Source organism: Sceloporus occidentalis, unplaced genomic scaffold (genome assembly GCF_023333645.1).
Source record: "Sceloporus occidentalis isolate IW3139 unplaced genomic scaffold, rSceOcc1.0.p SCAF_1, whole genome shotgun sequence".
Classification (NCBI taxonomy): Eukaryota; Metazoa; Chordata; class Lepidosauria; order Squamata; family Phrynosomatidae; genus Sceloporus; species Sceloporus occidentalis.
Window position 1 is genome coordinate 154,328,977 of NW_028316981.1, and position 18,359 is coordinate 154,347,335.

General features: G+C 42.6%; 1 protein-coding gene across 1 annotated transcript in view; it reads right to left on the reverse strand.

Moving 5' to 3' along the window:
• ANKFN1 (ankyrin repeat and fibronectin type III domain containing 1) overlaps positions 1–18,359 on the reverse strand; it is a 155,212-nt gene that overhangs the window by 16,177 nt on the left and 120,676 nt on the right. The window contains exons 14-16 of the mRNA XM_089508231.1: positions 14,142–14,289; positions 11,064–11,232; positions 3,339–3,505 (exon numbers count right to left, since the gene is read on the reverse strand). Coding sequence (XP_089364357.1) covers positions 3,339–3,505; positions 11,064–11,232; positions 14,142–14,289 — 484 coding nt within the window. The remainder of the gene's footprint in view (positions 1–3,338; positions 3,506–11,063; positions 11,233–14,141; positions 14,290–18,359) is intronic.

Consider the following 18,359-nt stretch of genomic DNA (forward strand, 5'->3'; position numbering starts at 1 on the left):
CAGTTAGGGAAGTGGGCCCTGAACTGGCTCTTGATACCACAGGTTTTCTTCCTAACCCATACTTCCACACTGGAAAAAGTGAGAGCCCAAATTGTGCATGGATCCATAAGTGTACATGCAACATTGGTTTCAGTTCATACTGTGCAGCATCACATGAAGAAGTAATCCTTGGAGCCTTATTGCATGAGAAAAGAAAGCCAAAATGGAGCCAGAGAGAAGCAGCTTTCTTCTTGGATCTGGGCATACTTCCCAAGGGAGACAGTTGTAAAAGTGTGCCTTTTGCCAAATGGATTTTTCCAGTGAGACAAAAGACATGTTTTTACAACATTTCCATTGGGAAGAAAATGGAAGTGCTTCAACAGCATGTGGAGAGGCAAGGAGAACGCCACTTCTTTCTCACTTTATTCCAGTATTCTTTTCTCACACAGTAAAGCTCTTGGTAGCCTTCAGTGAGCATTTCTGCCTCTTTGGAGTTCTAAGTAGCTGAACAGAAGTAGGAATCCCCAAGTCTGGATGCCGAGGTGCCATGTGGTAACCTCTGAAGTAGCTTCTCTGTGGTACCCTTGTGTCTGAACTCAGTTTAGAGAAATGGTTGGTGAGGAGGAGCATGTTACCTAGTTGGTATGTGGCAAATGCAAGGAGCAAAAAGACCATTCCTACCAGGAGGATTGTCAGGTAGGATGTGAGTAACAGAGTTAACTCTAGGTCATTAAATTCTTACTCATCAGCTCCACTTGTGCCTTAAAGTCAAAAGGCCCTCTCCTAAAGTTTTTCATTGCCAGATTTATTCAGAGGAATCTTGCTATTGCCTTCCTTTTGGGATGAAATTATGTGACTTACTGGGTCTCCACAGCCAAGTGGGGATTCAAACCCGTGTCTCCTAGAGTCACAGTCCAACACTCGTTCCATTACATCATGCTGCGGTTTATCACATGGGGCTTTTTGCAGCTCAGATCTGGGGTGACTCCTGGTTCAGCTATGCGAATTCACATTATAACGTGAATGTTTTGTCACACCTGGTTGCCCTTCCGTTGCCCTTCCGAATCGAGAGGGAATCGAATCCAAGGCAAGTCACGTGATGTGGATTCATGCAAAGCGGAGTGAGTGCAAATTGTATTACCACACCGTTGCATACCATGTGGATTCAACTATTCGGATTGGGATCCTTGTGCATGCTCAGTAGGGCTCTGGATGCTGTCCTCCTTCCCTGCCCCCTCCTTAGCTGTCATCCTTCATCAGGCTGAAGGAGCAGTCAGGGGATGATGGGATAGGTCGCAGGGGGTCATTGGAGCCAGGATTGGGCTGAAGGAGCAGGGGATGATGGGATAGGTCGCAGGGGGTCACTGGAGCCAGGATCGGGCTGAAGGAGCAGTCAGGGGATGATGGGATAGGCTTCAGGGGGTCATTGGATCCAGGATCAGGCTGAAGGAGCAGTCAGAGGATGATGGGATAGGTCGCAGGGGGTCACTGGAGCCAAGATCGGGCTGAAGGAGCAGTCAGAGGATGATGGGATATGTTTCAGGGGTCACTGGAACTAGGATTGGGCTCAAGGAGCAGGCAGGGGGTGATGGGATAGGTCGCAGGGGGTCATTGGAGCCAGGATCGGGCTCAAGGAGCATCCAGGAGATGATGGGATAGGTCACACGGTGGCAGAGAAGATGAGATGGCATGAAGGAGGAGGAGGGGGATGAAGGAGCAGGAAGCAGGGGGCTAAGGGGGGTGACATCAGAGTGATCTTCCACACCAGACCAATTCGAAGTGAAATCAAAGTGAGCTTGAAAGCGAATTCTGTGAATTCACTTTTTTCCAATTTCACCAAAATGAGGAGTCACTTTGGAATTACTGTGGAAGCGCCACGGAAGGAGAGCCCATAGAAAGGAATCTCGTCTGATAACACATTCACGTTATGAGGTGAATCCGCATCATTGGACCCGCAGTCACCCCGGTTCTGAGCTGCAAAATCTCCAAAAAGCGCTGTGTGATAAACACTACTGACTCCTATTAGCTCTTCTACCACTTGGTTTTTGCAAGGTTTGCCTTGTGGTTCACAACACTGACACTAACATGGCCTGTGTCCAGGCAGCATTCACTTTGGCCCGTTACAGACGGGCACCCTAGGACGGACTCAGTCTGTGCTAGGGTTAGAACGGGGCGTCTCTTCCAGACGCCCCTAACCCTAGCACGGACTGAGTCCGTATGAAATGGTGGCGGCTGTTCCACACGGCCGCTGCCATCCGTCGCGCCCCAGAAATGACGCCACGAATGTGCGCTTTGGCATTTGCGGCGTCTCTTCCGGGGCGCAGGAAGGAGTGCGATTTTCGCACTCCTTCTTTGCAGCGTCTGGGAACTGCGCCATTTGGCTGCTGCGGTTCCCGGACGTTGCAACCGGCAGCGGCACGAGACTGCCCCTTCTGGGCGGTCTGTAACGCGCCTTTATTTCAGCTTTTGGAAATAGCTACTGGAGTGTGGATCATTCAGCAAAGTTTCTGCTTGTAGTCCGTATGGGTAAGATCTGCATCATGCAACCTTGACAAGACAGGGCCAGCCAAAGACTATTCATGTCTGAGATTGAAAATCTAAGACTGCAAGCTAAGGAGCATACTTCTGCGTAGACACTGCAGTTTAAAGAGAATTTCCATTAATCTAATGAGCATGAGGGCATAACTCACTGAGACAATCTCCTGTGTAAGCCCCATTGAACAGATCTGAGCAAGAGCACCAGTCCTACAGATTTAATGGGTCATACACAGGAGAAATTACTGGTGGTTTGTACCTCACGATGGACATTTGTCCCTCACTCTGTTGTGTTTCATGGTTCCCAGATTCTGCTACCTAACAGTGCTGCTTCAGATTACCTCATGGTATGACCACCTCTGTCAAAAGAAATAGAGAGGTTTTGTTTTTGTGTGTGTGTGTGTGTGTGTGTGTGTGTGTGTGTGTGTGTGTGTCTGGGGGGGTGTTTTTCACTTCAGACTGACAGCTGGGTGCAAGGGGGAGGCTTCACATCAAAGAAGAAAGGCTGTGATACAGACTCCATTGCAGCACTCAGCTTTTGCTCATATTAGAAGGGAATGGGTTTTATAACCCAAGTGACACACTTCTCTATAAAATTCCAGTGTAACTGTCATATGATTTTATCCATGAAATTCTCTCAGAAAGCAAGCAACCCAGGGAAGGGGGGAGGGAAGAGCTGCGGAGTGGCTACTTCATAAAACCCAAATTGTACTTTGACACTAAACGTCTTTATGCTGTGCCTTGCCCAACAATTCTCCATTTAGGTTCCAAATTACAGCTCTTGCTAGAAATCACCTTTGACTAGTCAGAAAACAGACGGTTACCTGTATGTAATCTAGGACTTGCTGGTGTCTTTGTTTAGCTGCAGCGACTTCACTGTCTGAAATTGCTTCCCTTAGGGACTGCTGGGTGCTCAGAAAATCTAGCTCTATGACAGCAGAAAGGCGGCAATACAGACTAATAAATTTCTCCTTGTAACTGCAAAAATGAACTGCGGAGACAACAAAGCACAGAAGCAAGTGTGTTAGATGGGGGTCTCTCAAAATACCTACCTTCCCAATACAGATAAATCACCATTGCTTGCATTTATTCCACAAACCAGAGTATGCCCTAATTCCCCACTACCACCAATTCTCTCAGTCTTACTTTTAATACAACATGTGGTGCCTTTATGTCCAACAGGGTTATTGCAGCTGAATCTAACACACTACTATAGGTGTTTAATAAGAATAGCACATATTATTCTTACAATTCTCACTATTGTGAATAGTTCATTTTGTATGCATTTGGGTTCTGCATAGAAATGTCACAGATCTAATACCAGTTACACACTCTATTGCAGTTTCCTCCTCTTCATATTAGTATATCTGCCAGTATAGAATAAAGTTTCATGCACTGGAAAAAGGATAAAGGAGGGGGTTAGCCAGTGGTAGTAACTCATCTAGGTGCCAGCAAGGGGTACCAACCTACTCAGTGGAAGCAAGAACGGACCCACAAGTGCATGACAGGTGCAACAGATGCTTATTGATGAGCAAATGTCTTGGATAGTACACCTGTCAGCTGCACATCTGATGTGTGCAAGAGAAGTGGCTACGTGGCCACTTCTAGGCTGTACCCATATATATGTGGCCATTGGTTCAGTTGTATTGTTGCTACATCCCTCTCAGGTTCAGTGTGAACCGAATTCATCCCTCTGAAGACACATTATTCTTGGTTAAAGACAATATAACTAGGAAACCTGTGGCCCCCCAGATGTTGTTGGACTCCCATCAGCCCCAGCCAGCACAACCAGTAGGAGTTGCATCCAATATAATCTGGAGTAGTTGTTCACCCTTGGTTTAACTTTGTAGGTGTTATGTGCTGCCTATCACACTACACTCTTAAAATGTTGCTATTCCACTTTAACTGCTCTGGCTGCCTCCTGTTGCATTCTAGGGCTTGTAGTTTAGGAAGAGGCATTTAGAATATTCAGCAAGAGAACTCTTAGGCCTCATGGAACTACAAACCCGAAAATGTAACAGGACACAGTCAGAACAGTTAAAGTGGAATAGCAATGCTTTAAGAGTGTGTAGTGTGATAATTTCCTAATCCACACTTGGGTACAAGAACCCTTATCAACACAAACTAAGGACCTTATCATATGGAGCCTTACCATGGGTAAAACGTTCCTGAACTGTTTCAGAAGCATGAATGTGTGGTCGTCGGTCATGCTTCTCAAACATCATTGAGGCATCCTGCTTTTCTTCAGTTGTCAAAGCGGAATAACAGAAGATCCCATTATTAAAAAAATGGCTTCTTCACAAACACTTCATTCATGGGAGAGAAGTGGGATGCCTCAATGATGTTTGAGAAGAGCGATGGACAATCACACTATGCTTCTGAAACAGTTCAGGAATATTTTGCAAGCATTTTACCCACGGTAAGTACCTCCATTTGATAAGGTCCTAAGATATTGCTCAGTGTTATCTTGGGAAGCTGATGGGTTGAGGCTACAAATGAGAATACTTCCCCTTTGCTAGAATGCAAAACAAACACAGCCGAGCACATGAGCAAAGATTAGCATATTTGGAGCCACCACAGAGCTGACAAACATGTTATTTTTTGATCACATAATATGTTTATGTGCATTGTGGTCATTGCCATTCTGAGAAGGGAAAGGTATTCTCATTTGTGAGTTGAGAACAGGAATACAGATAATGACCTCATCCCATGTTGTCATTTGTCCATCTAACTTGAAAGCTTCTACTCCACCTGGCAGCACCATTCTAGCCACTGAGTTAGAAGTCTTTTCTAGCACCCGATACCTAATATTTTCTTAAAGTTGAGATTTTTAGGAACTGCAAGATATGATCCCTTCCTTTCATGCCCCTCAAGCAATGGTGGCTGGTGGTTCTCATGGCAGTCGGCAGTGAATTTGTGCAAGGTGTTAGCTTAAATATTAAAGGAGTTCTCCAAGGTGCTGGACCTATGTCAAAAATAAGATTCAGAACCTTAGTGAAAAGATCCCAGAGCACATTCACTGTCATCAGCTGCCACTGTCCTAAAGTCTTTTTGGACATTCATAAGATACCAATCTAATCACCAAACATTTTGCATTTCACACAGATATTGGTCAAAGTTTTGCTCTCTCAATGTTTGACATGCTGTTTGGTGGCACAGTCAGCCCTCCATATCTACAAATTCTGCATCCAGGGATTCAGCCATCCATGGCTTGATTTTTTTTTTTTTTAAAAAAAAGAATAAATCCAGAAAGCATTCCTTGATTTTGCCGTTTTATACAAGGGACATCATTTTACTATGCCATTGTATATAATGGGACTTGAGCATCCATGGATTTTGGTATTCACAAAGAGTCCTGGAACCAAGCTCCAGCAGATACCTTGGGCCCACTGTATTGTGTTGCACTTGTGGATGGTTACTTCCCGCATCCCTTCCACCCATATTCTTTTAAAACAGATGCATGGTAGTTAGGGATGGGTAGATTTGTCAGTTTCACTTTCTCTCACATTCAAATTTTGTGAATTTCAGAAAAATCTAGTCAACAGTGAATTGAAACAAAATTCTCACCCTTTTGAAAGGGATAGGCAATGCTGTCAGTTTCACTTTCTCCAGCATTTCAGTGCTGTGAATGCTGGTAAGTGCTGATCGGAATAAAAAGAAATGAAATTCCCACCTATCCTTAGTTGGAGCATGGTGAATGCACTCTTACTACTGGAAGCATTCCTTAAGGGAGAGAAGGACATATCTTGTGCAGGGTTATACTACTCCCCCCTTCTGCCACAAAAATGATGGCCACCAGGTCCTAATGATGGCTCCCTCCACTTTCTTTTTGCCACACCTAATATTATTGAAGTTAATGGTCACATTTAAAAGAATATCCAGTCTTACTCCCAAAACCTGTTGTTGTTGTTATGTGCATTGAAGTCATTTCCAATTTATGGCAACCCTAAGGCAGCCCTGTCACAGGGTTTTCTTGGTAAGGTTCAACAGAAGGGCATTGCCATTGCTATCCTCTGCAGCTGAGAGAGTTTAACTTGCCCAAGGTCATCTAGTGGTTTTCCATGGCTGAGGGGGGATTTGAACCTTGGTCTCCAGAGTCATAGTCCAATGCTCAAACTATTACACCATGCTATCAGATAATATTCCCTTTGCATTCTGCTTGATAAAAAATTCCATGCCATTAGAAAATGCACAAAGTTTCAAATGTACATATGCCGGCCCATTTTTAAAAAAATAAAAACCCTCCACTTTACCTATTATCATTATCATCATTATTCCCCACCTTTTCGGGGTTCGGAGATTCATGACAACTTACAAAAATTAAAACAGAATTAAATACTATTATTAGTTTTGAACCCACTCCCCCTAGAGTCAATCAATCAATAGAATGGTTAACATTTTAAAAACATATCCATCAGTGAGCAAGAAATATGAGCAGGTTAGCACAATTATTAAAAGCTTCTTTTGCACACATAGGCAGTTCCCAAAGGACTATAACCAATTTATATATCTTTCTGAACATAGATTTTAAATTCTTAACAATCAAGGTATTACTTTCCCTTTCATGGATCTGGAAAAAAGGCAGGGGTTGGGAAGCAGAACAAGAGAAGCAACAGAAGGGTTGCCAGATTCTCTTTTTATCAGGGCTGCTTTTACAAATGGGATCCTACCAGATCCATGTTGTTTTGCACATGGACTAGACAGTCACACTGTTTCTTGACATTTTTTTTCATAATGTTGGTGATTGGTGAACTATCCTCTAACCCAACATGGCAATTCATGAAAGGTCTGATTGATATAAACATGTTCAGTAATCTTCCTCAACTTCGGTAAACTTTCCTTAACTTTCCTGTAAGGTTTCCTGGATGGGGAGGGGATATATTCTTTTAAAATCCTGCCAGGGCTTTTGTTGTGTGCCTAGCCAAGCTCAGTTATGGGTTGGCTTTAATAAGTCTTTGTTGTGTTATTGTTGTGTGCCTTCAAGTTGGTTCTGATTCATGGGGTTTTCTTGGCAAGATTTGTACAGAGGACGTTTGCCATTTCCTTTCCCTGAGGCTGAGAGCATGTCATTTGCCCAAGGTCTTCTGGTGGGTTTCATGGTTATGCTAGGAATCAAACCCTGATCTCCAGAGTGCAGTCCAATATTCAGACCACTATGCCTTACTTGCTGGATGGGGAGGGGATATTTTTTTAAAAAAAAAACTCTGGCAGACCTAGTTGACCATAAATGATGGTGAAACTGAGATGTCATATTTATAGATGTGGTACATCTAAGAAAACCCTATGAAATTCATGAGGGTCACTGTAAGTCAACAGGTGATTTAAAGGCACATGCCACACCATGGGAAGCAACATTACTTTTTAAATTCTCTAAAATCCTATCATCTGTCTGCAGCCTGGAGACAAAAATCTCTATATCTGATTCTGATAATGTGTTTATTTTAAATTGGAATCAAAACTGTATATGCATTTTTGTCAATAAGATTACTAGCAGGCTGGGCTGAGCCCACAAAAGTCTGAAAATGGAGGAGGAAGCCCTGGCTAGCTCCTTCTCTTTCAACAGGGCTAGCTGCTGTATTAGTCTTTTGACTGGCATGTGGTCTAACAGCTTACCCCATGCCTGTGGCACTATTAGTAAAATTACAGCTGCTGTTTCAGTTTCAGAACTGAAGCGTCTAGCTTCTGTGGTTGGGAGCCAGGCTCTTAATGTTACTATAACAAATGTTACTTCAGTGTAGCCCCTTTGTGGTTTCACAATTATAGATCCGGTAGCCACCAACTAATGGGGAGTGGAAGCTTCCAATATTTGGGAGGTGAATCACAGCCATTTTATGGGCACTGGGGAGAAACGTGTAATAAATCAGACAGAAAATGGCCCCTGCTCTGGGGCATGCGATCAGTTACTTTTTGTTGGGGAAGTAAAATTGAGCTTTTATTGGAATTCTCCCCACAGTCCCGCAACATAAATTTACAGCAGTGAGACAAATGAGCAAAGTCTGCTTAATCCTCATTGTGGACAACAACACTGTTCTGCTGTCTTCAAAGCTTGCACTAATCTAAGTATGATGCTCCATCTCTGGTCATGATGTTCAGAGCTTGGAGAAGTTACTGTTAGGGACTACAACCCACAGAATTCCTCAGTTGTATTTCATAACAGTAACAGAAACAGTGGAGTTTATCAGACAAGGGGAATTGGAAGTATAAGCCGATGGCAATCTGAATGCAATCATGGGGTTTAATGTTATTGCATGATAGACCACCACACGCAAATTCGGGCAATGGGAAGTCAGTCTGAATGCAATCATGTGGTTTCACGTTATTGCGTGATAGACTGCCACATTCAAATTCGGGCAATGACATGCTATTTTTGGGCAATGGGGAGCCAGTTCAAATGCAATGTGTATTCGCGTAATTGCACGTAACTAGCGACTTTAAGTGAATGCGTTCTGGACCCACTTTCTTTTCATTCAAATTTAAGAGAAATTCCTCCCGTTTGATAAACTCCAGTATTCTCCAAGCTCTTGGGGGATTTGTAGGAGGACTTAGTTAAAAGAAGTCCCATGGTTGCCTGCTTTGCATGCTCCCCAGTTTAAGTTTTGATCTTTACAAGGATGATAAATGTTCTACAATGATAACAATCCTGTGGGGAAGACTGCCATCAGATGTTGATTTTTGGTACTGTGAGGGTGACAGTCAAGTGAGGATAAAAGCTCATAATTATCTGGGGTACAGATGAGAATAACAGCCTTGCTTTACCAGCAAAAATCCAGCAAGAGTACTGGTAGGCAAGGTTTGAAGGGCAGAGAGAACTGAATGACATGGGGGGTGGTGAGGGAATAAAAGGCTAATGAAAAAACATCACTGATGAGCAGGGCTGAGTTACTTTAGCATTGGAAGGACCTGATTTTTATGTATTGTGAATGTGTACTTATGCATTTGCCTGCATTTATGTTTAATGTCTACACTCTACCCTGATGTCATTTTGCAGAGAATTTATATTTTACAAATGAAAAATGCACTGGATATCAAGGGAGGAGGAACAGAATGGGTGGTTGGATCTTAACATCTGGATTTCAGTGACAGAGGGTCTGAGCTTGATTATATACATAACCTATGTATGTATGTATGTATGTATATATGTATGTATCTTACATGGTCTATCACTGAGTCATGCAATCTGCATTGCAATCACTATAGTTCTACTGTAGGCAGTGCTAGTGCTGATCTTCCTTTGCTTTACTGTTCTTGCAAAAAAAAAAAAGTTCAAGTTGTGTTCTTACATCTTGTGGGGTGGAGCGCAGTGCTCTGTCCATTCAGTTCTGCCTGGCCACAGGGTTTCCAGGCACACCAGCCTTTTCGAAAAGTCAGCCTTGTGCTCCTTTGGCCATTTAGTGGGTGGGGGAAGAGTGTGGGTGCGTGTGGGTGCTCAGGAACCAGCTAGTTGCTTTTCTGCATCCATGAGTGATTAGCAGTTCTTCCCCACCAGGGTAGTTACTGGATGTTCAAGAATAGCATCTCTTGAATATCCAGTGAGTGCCCTGGTGGGGGAGAACTGCTATTCACTCATGGATGCAGAGTGACGAGGATCTTTTCTTCCCCCTCCCAGGTATCCTGTTCCTGGTCCCAGTCATTCAGTGCAGCAGGCTTGCAGAGCAGTGGGGGGCAGTGCACATGGAACTAAAGGATAGCTCCTTGCACAAGGATTATAAAAGCATACATGCACACATAAAGTGTGTCTATGTCACCAACAGTATTCTAGCTACAGTCTACTCTGTAATCTCTCTTTTTAGTTCCTCAAGTAGTTTTTGGATATGTGAGGGAGAAGAAGTGAACTAAGCAAACCTATACTAAAATAAATCAATGATCCACCCAGCACAGCATGTTGTGTGACAGGGCAGGCCTAACATGCCAGTTGACCACTTGTTGCACACTTTTGAAAAAAAATGCAGGATTTATTGTTCAAAACTGGAATTTGGTGAATTTTCAATATTTGATTAAAAGGGTGTTGATGTTAGAAATGCTGACTTCAAATCTGGTTGTGGTTGGTATAAGCATTGTGTGCTTAATTCTGAATGTTAGGGTAATTGGGTACATCAAATTCTGTCCTGTGTGGTCACTGAGAAAAAGTGAGATCCAGTTGTGAAGAGGGTCTTTTCCTACAGTAATTTAAAGACAAAAGCACTGTTAAGACAGTGTGGATCATTTTGCTTCCACTGAACAATGCCTAGCATGTCCCTTTCAGTAGGGCTTATTCTATCTGCTTATGGTAAAAGGTTGCTTGTTGCTTGAGATAACTTCTGGCTTTTGCATTCCAATAGTTATGACCTAGAGCATGTAATCTGGTAGCTATACCTCTTCTATTCCTTGTCTGTAGTCAGACAGAGAGTAAGAAATTGAAAAAAAAGTTGTTGCCAAGAAATCATCACGTGATTTATTGACTCTCCTCTGGGATGGGGGGAGGCAAGGGCTGGAAGGGAACAGATACAACTTTGTGATTTTTATTATAAGGCAACTGGGCTAATATTTCTAGGTGAAACAAGGTAGTATACCGAGTTCAAACATCTGAAGAGGGAGGTTAAGGAATCCTGAGTGCGGGGTGTAAGGGTTATTCTGTCCTGGGGCAGTGCAGACGTCGTCTGAGGGAGGGAGCAAGAGAAGAAAGGACACATTGTGACCCAGTTCCAACACCTCCTGTGTGTACAGACGGAAGAGCTTAGCCTGCAGAGGGACACGCACAGAGAAGAAATGGGGGTGGGGGGAAAGAGAAGGGGAGGCAAAAGTTACAACGCTGTATTTATATCAACACCCCCCCACACACACATTGGTGTAAAGCATTTAGAGCAAAGTTGCATAACACTAAGACTGGCATTTATTATAAAACATAAATATATATGTGTGTGCGTGCCTGTCTCTCTCTCTCTGTGTTAATTTTACTTCATAAAATAAAGATTTAAAGCTGTAATGTTCCATTAGAACACACACACCTAGTAAAACACACACACACACACACACAAACACACCCTTCCCACCCCCCAGAAAATAACATTTATGTTTCTTATTAGCCAGAAAACGATCACACTCCATGAGCTTTTCAAGATTATGATTGTATAATTATGTGAAAACAAGAAAATGAATTCAATTAAAAACCTTTAACATTCAATTTAGGAGCTGGTTAGCAAAGCTGTGCAGCCTCCCCAGCCCGTCTTTTTGGCTGCCTACTTTCCTCCCCCAGCCACCCTTAGCCTGTCACCAAATGGGGCAATGAAAGAGATTTAATAAGTCATAATGGGAAAAAAAATTAAATCAAATGGTCCACAGTGTATATTTGAGCAAAATCCACTTTGATCCAAAATTAAGGTGTGGGATCAGTTTTGGCTATGTCTAACCTTGTTGCCTTTTCCAAATGAGATACATTTTTTCAGTATAACAACCACTTAGGAAAAAGAAAGAAAACTTGGCTCATTTCAGACAAGCACAAACACATAGGTGTACATCTCAGAAGAAGATTCCTGAAGAGAAATCCTGACTTTTATGTACAAGAGAGTGCTGCCCAGAATATGCATGTTTCAAAACAAAGAAGGCCACATAAATCTTTTAAAGCACTAATGGGGATACTGTGGTCCTCTGAGCATTAGATTCAAACTCATATCAACCATAGTGTGCATGCCAGTGGACAGGGATGATGTGAGTTGTAGTACAACAATATCTAGAATGCAATTTCCCAGCCATATTCTAATTATGAAGTGCATAGAATTTTATGTCAGCTTATATCACCAATAGGATTCCAGACAAAATGTCAGCAAGGAGCAAGAGAGTTCTGTAGTTCTGAGGGACCTATTGAGAATGTGTCTTCATGTGCCCTTGTCATTTGAACTTGGTCTGTGGATAGTGTAGCCAAGAAGTGGTTTTGATTTATACAAAAAACTGTAATGAATGTAGAGGAAGTGTAGCCTAAGTACAGTTCCTTTCAACCCTAGTCAGCACAGGTGAAGCTGATGGGAGACAGTATCTGGAAAGCCACAAACTGGATAGCATCTAGTCTCTGGATCAGTATAGTTGTAGTCCTATGTAAATAGCATGAACAATGTTGGAAAGTGGGATCATACTTTTTAATCTCCAATAGCAATAGCAAGTACATTTCTATATCTTTTATCAGTGAACTAGCACTCTCTAAGTGGTTTACAATGTGTAAACCAATTGCCCCCAATAAGCTGGGTACTCATTTAGCTGATCTACAAAAGGATGGAATGCTGGGTGGACCTTGGAGTCCTCCTCTAGGATCTTACAACATTGTGGCTGCAGTACCGGCATTTAACCACTGCGCCACCAGGGCTCCTCCACAGAATGACCAGCTTTCCTGTACATTGCCTACAAGTTCAAGCTGTATGCATGAAGTTTTCTTCTGAGCTATATATCTATACACATTGGGCAGCATGTTGTGCTAGTACTCACAAGTAGGTAAGCAAGCTCCATCCATGCAAGGAGGTCAGGAGGAACATGGAGGTTAGTAGACACAATCAATGAATTTGATGAATTTAATGAATAACAGTAATAAAAGCTTACTGTGGTCTGCTTTTGACAAAACTCTGTTTTGTGAAAAACTTGAAGATAAACATTAAAAGAAAAACAACCATGCCTTTTCTCTTTCCCTGTGGACTGATTTACTGACACATGTCATATCATCTACAATAGGCTGTTGTCTCTGTAAACACATAAGCTACATTTCCATAAATATTTTCTATAATGGAATGGATATATGTCATCAGATAATGTTCCTGATTCAGGAGGCTGTGTAAACAGTGAAACATTGACCACTGGACATGTTTGCTTCAAGCCTGTTTGCTCTCAGATATCACAGCTGAACTGGATTGCATAACAGACTCATAAAATACCATGTATATAAAGCTGTCTGTCTGTCTGTCTGGTCTCTGTCTGTCTGTCTATCACTGTTGTTGTTGTGTGTCTTTAAGTTGCTTCTGAGTTATGGCAAACCTAAGGTGAATGTATCATGAGGTATTCTTGGCAAGATTTTTTCAGAGGAGGTTTGCCATTGCCTTCCCCTGAGAGAATATATATATATATATATATATATATATATATATAATTCTGTGTGGCTCAGTGAAATGTTCTTGCACACGGAAGACTAGGGACCTGGATGTACATAGAAGAAATCACAGGACTGACTCACTGGAAACCAGTGCCCAGCAAACATAACCTCAAACAACATTTCACTCAGAAGCCAATCCTAAATTAGCTTAGCCCCTTGTGAAAGGCCACTACTTTTGACAGTGGGAATTACAACCATGCATGCCGTGAACTCTTATGCTGGGCTTTCACCTTGGGCTCAGAGTGTAGTTCAGAGCAGCATGATGAAAGCATGCATTGGCAACCTAGGCATGAAGTCCATAATAGAGCCTTCCTGCATCCTTTCTATAAGGAGCAAAATGCAGACATCCTAAATAAACAGAACACTCCTGGCAAACAAAATTGATCTTGAATCTGTTCTAGACTGTTGAAGCAAATGGAGGAGGTGGGGGAAGAAAACCATATAAAATCAGATAGTATTCCTTCAAATCACCCTAACCATTTGGAATGAACAGGGGTGTAAGCATCACAAAACATAATACCTGTCGCAGAGGTAGATTGATCTGTTTAAGGAGAGCTTTCATTGCCATCTGGAGCTCAAAGAACAGTCGAGTTGGGCACTCTGCAGAATGATCCATATTTTCCATAGATTCTGAGCCAGAAAGGCTTTGGATCCAGTCCCACTCCTCTCTGTATACAGAGTGAGGTTAAAATTAGAAATATAACAAAGGTTCACAGCACAAGGAAGAATTTACTGTATGTATGTTTGGGCTCTGTTCAGGTTTTCATTCTCAGATAGTAAAATTCTCTAAACTTATAACAGGCCCAATTGTTTGTAGTTAAAAAAAGGGCCGGCTTTCTGATTTCATTCTCTTTGAGCATACACATCAAGATGAAGACTTCTTTACTAATATCTGCCCCCCCCCCCCCAACACACGCCTTTGAAATATTTCAGCTTTCTTTGACATGTGGGCTGTTCCATGTTTCTATAATTTTTTAACACACATGCCTTGGGCTACAGTGGCATTTTTCCAGAGGGGTTCAATTTTCTAGTGCTGAATATAGGCAGTGAAAATTGTTTGGGTTTTGCTAGACATGTTTTCCTTTCTCTTTCTTTATTTTCCCTTTCTACTTGTGGGAGGATAAGGTAGCTTTGCCTATGACTGTATGGAGAAGAGGTGAGGCAAGGGTACATTTTGGCAGCGGACTAGGCCTGACCTTATTTAAAGGCAAGGCCGGGGTGGGGGTGGGGGACATCATGGGGTCAGAAGAAGTGAAGGCCCATTCAGTAACCCAGAATTTTTCATCCTCATTCATTTGTAGTTTTATAGGCATACACACAAACCCCTGATCCAGAATATGGAAAGTTACCTTTTAAATGCATTTTGTTCCATTATTCACTGCAAAGTAGCTCTTTGCTATTATGAAATCAACCAATCTGTTACAGTACATGTTGTGCCATTTACTGCTTTGGCATTAATTTCTGTTAACTTTTTGAGACCTCTTCCCCCTCAGATTGATTAAAGAATGAATGGAATAAAAGCTTGGAAAATTCTTCTCAACATGTCTATTAAAATGCCCATGCAAAATATCTTTTGAAAATAGCTAGAAACCATTCATTGTTACTCCAATAAAGCAACTTTACTCTTACTCATTAAATTACTTTTTGAATGTGGCATCATTAAAACTTGTGTTATCTGAAAAAGTGACACAGTGATGACTCCATGGAAGAGGATGCTAAACCCTTAGCCAGGAAGACATGGTTGGGGGCATCCTGGAGGCTTAATGTTCCCTTGTGAGAGCAAGAAAATGAACAGACTCCACAGCAGGGGGAGTCCTCCATTTAGCTGGAGGCCTGGGGTCTAGAAGCTCAGGCTTCCCAAATGGGCAGTGTAGGATGCAAGGGTTTTGCTTTGTTTTGTATTCTTATGCAGGAAGGCTCCTCTCTCTGCCACAGTTACAAGCGACAGCCTTACTTATGATTTCCATGCGCTAACATGATCTAGCTGGTCACTAGATGGATGGAGGCAAATTGGAGTTCCATCCCAGAGGCAGCACAACATCTCTCCCAGACACCAGCCCTTTGTCACATGCTAGCACAGCTATTAGTACTCTCAGTCCTCAGCCTCATAACCTTCCAAAAGTCCCAATCTGACAGGTTCAATCCTCTGACATTCCACTTTTTCAGTTGGTTTTAACATGTCCTAGTTTCTCTCTTTTCCTCCCAGTTTCCTCCTTACTTTACATACTAGAAACTGAGTTCAAAGGGCAAATGTAGCTTGCACTCAATTAACTCAGCAGAGGAGGAGAAAGAGGGGTGTAGTAAAAGCCATCCCACTAGCAGCCACCTGCATGGAGCAGTGCTGGGCAAGGACCAGTGGCATCACTAGGGGAGTGTGGGGAGTCCAAGTTCACCCCCTCTCTGCTGCCCACCATTTTACTCATGAGTAAGCCAGAGCCCAGCAGGGAGGGAACATGCCCAGAGCACCCCAATTTACTCATGTGTAAAATGGGGCCTGGAAGGGAGGGAGAGTGCCCAGAGCACCCCCCCACACACACACCATGCTCCATTTTACTCATGAGTAAACTAGCTCTTGGCTGCAAGGTGAGCGGGTATGCCCCTTTTGGCCCACCTCCTGCACCAGGTGACGTCCTGGACAGTAATGCCATTGGCAAGGACCAGAATCCTTTTTGGGGTGCAACTGTTAAAAGTACTTGTATAGTTAAAAGACAATTGTGACTTTACAATTTAAGTGTGCCTTGTACCTCAGGCCAGTGGTTTGTATTATTCTGATTTTTTTAAAATTACATTTGAACAACAAGAAAGTAAAAAGCTGCTCTATTACAAGTGCAACCATAACAGTAACTACTGTATTTTCTGGCATATAAGACTACTTTTTAACCCAGGAAAATCTTCTCAAAAGTCAGGGGTTGTCTTATACACCAGGTGTCGTTTTATAGGGCAGGTGCTGAAACCTCCGAGCCAGACTGGAGAATCTGCAGTCACCACATATGGTGGCAGGAGCTCAAAAACATCCATGGCTGCATCCCCGCCATATGAGGCAACCACATGAAAGCAGCAAGGGCGGCGCTGTAAAAGTACAGTAGAAGAAAATACACTCGTCCAGATTCGTGGAAAGAAGTGACTTAACATGGTCCTGATGACGAGGTGAGGGAGCACCTCACTGGGAAGGTGTAAGTGAAGGGCAGAGCAAGCTGCAGGCATCCGGGATGCCTGGGGTTTGGAAAAAAGAGCCGTGTTTGCACTACTGCTCTGACAGTCTTGGAGACAGGGAGGGCTGGTCTGGCAGGGAGAACTGACCAATCCAAGCAGGCTTTGTATACAACAAGTTTTCCTGCTAAGTACCTGCATGTCATAAGCATTTGAATTAAAATTACCATATTGAAATCAAATCTGATTTTTTTTTAATTTGGTGTGCATTGGAAGAGGGGTAGTCTTATATGGCGAATATATCTTAAATTCTATATTTTAACTGGAAAAGTTGGGGGTCGTCTTATATGCCCAGTTGTCTTATACGCTGGAAAATACGGAAACTACTTAGGGGGCCTGGGAACTGTAATGGTACTGAACATTTTGAAAATATTTCAAATATTTTGAAAAGAATTTCTTCTTTTTTCAGTTTAGCTCAATTATGCAGAGGCACCAGGTCAAATGTCATTAATATGGCATTAATAAGCAGGCATGAAGTTATTGCCATTTTATCATGGAGGTATAAAAACATGAAATATCACTGGAAGTGTACCTTCCTAGGAGAATTTTTGCACTTCTGCAACAGTTGTCCCATAATGATTTAAAAGTACTTTGAAAATTGGAGAGTCCATCCACCAAAGCTCACTGCACTAATTCTACACATAATTCTTATAGTCAGTTCATCATTTAGTTGTGCAAGCTCTCTTGAATCCCAATATGAGGGGGGAAAGACAGGATATAAATAAATAAAACAATAAATTCCAATAATGGATCACTTGTCTGGTGCTGATCCTCTTTATACTTAGCTAAGGTGCTTCTCAGGTAACACACAGTCTGCCCTTGGAGCTTTATGCAATCTCTTACCAGCCCAGTAGAACATGCCAGAGTTTCTGCTTCACAAGAATGGCTTTTAAGGACTCAGGTCACTTCCACCCCATGGTGAGAAGGACATTGTGAGGGAATTAACAGTATTTTCTGTAAGTCCATTTATGACTATAACAAACCCTCCAACATTTCACAGTTGAAAACTGGAATATGTGTTGCCAGGCAACATGACAGTGTGTTCAAGAGGGCAAAAGTTGTTAATAAGGATGAATACACAAATTAGGAGAGGCTGCAGCAGTTTGCTTTTGCCTGAGTCTACTGGGAGGGGTAAGATTCCACCCTCTCCTCTCCTCTCCTCTCCTCTCCATTTTTACACTTTGAACTCAGCTTGTAGTAAACTGAGAACAAAGGGTGAAAGTGGATGGAGGAGAGAGAAACTGAGACATTTTAAAATCAGATGAAAATGTGAGATGGCAGAGGAATAATTGGAACTGACCCTGTCAAATCAGGGCAGCTGGAGAGTAGCAATAATTAAGTCTGGGCCTCGCTGGGAACCTTGGTTCTGCTATCTTGAGTTTTCTGAAGGAAGGGAAGGGCATGCTTATAATTAATAAACCTATCAGTAGCTTTATAAATGGCCAATTGTACAAGCATTTCAAGCTTTTCAGCAATTTCAGAGAGAGGGAGGCTCATTCCTCCCTCCCCACATGATAACCCCACAACA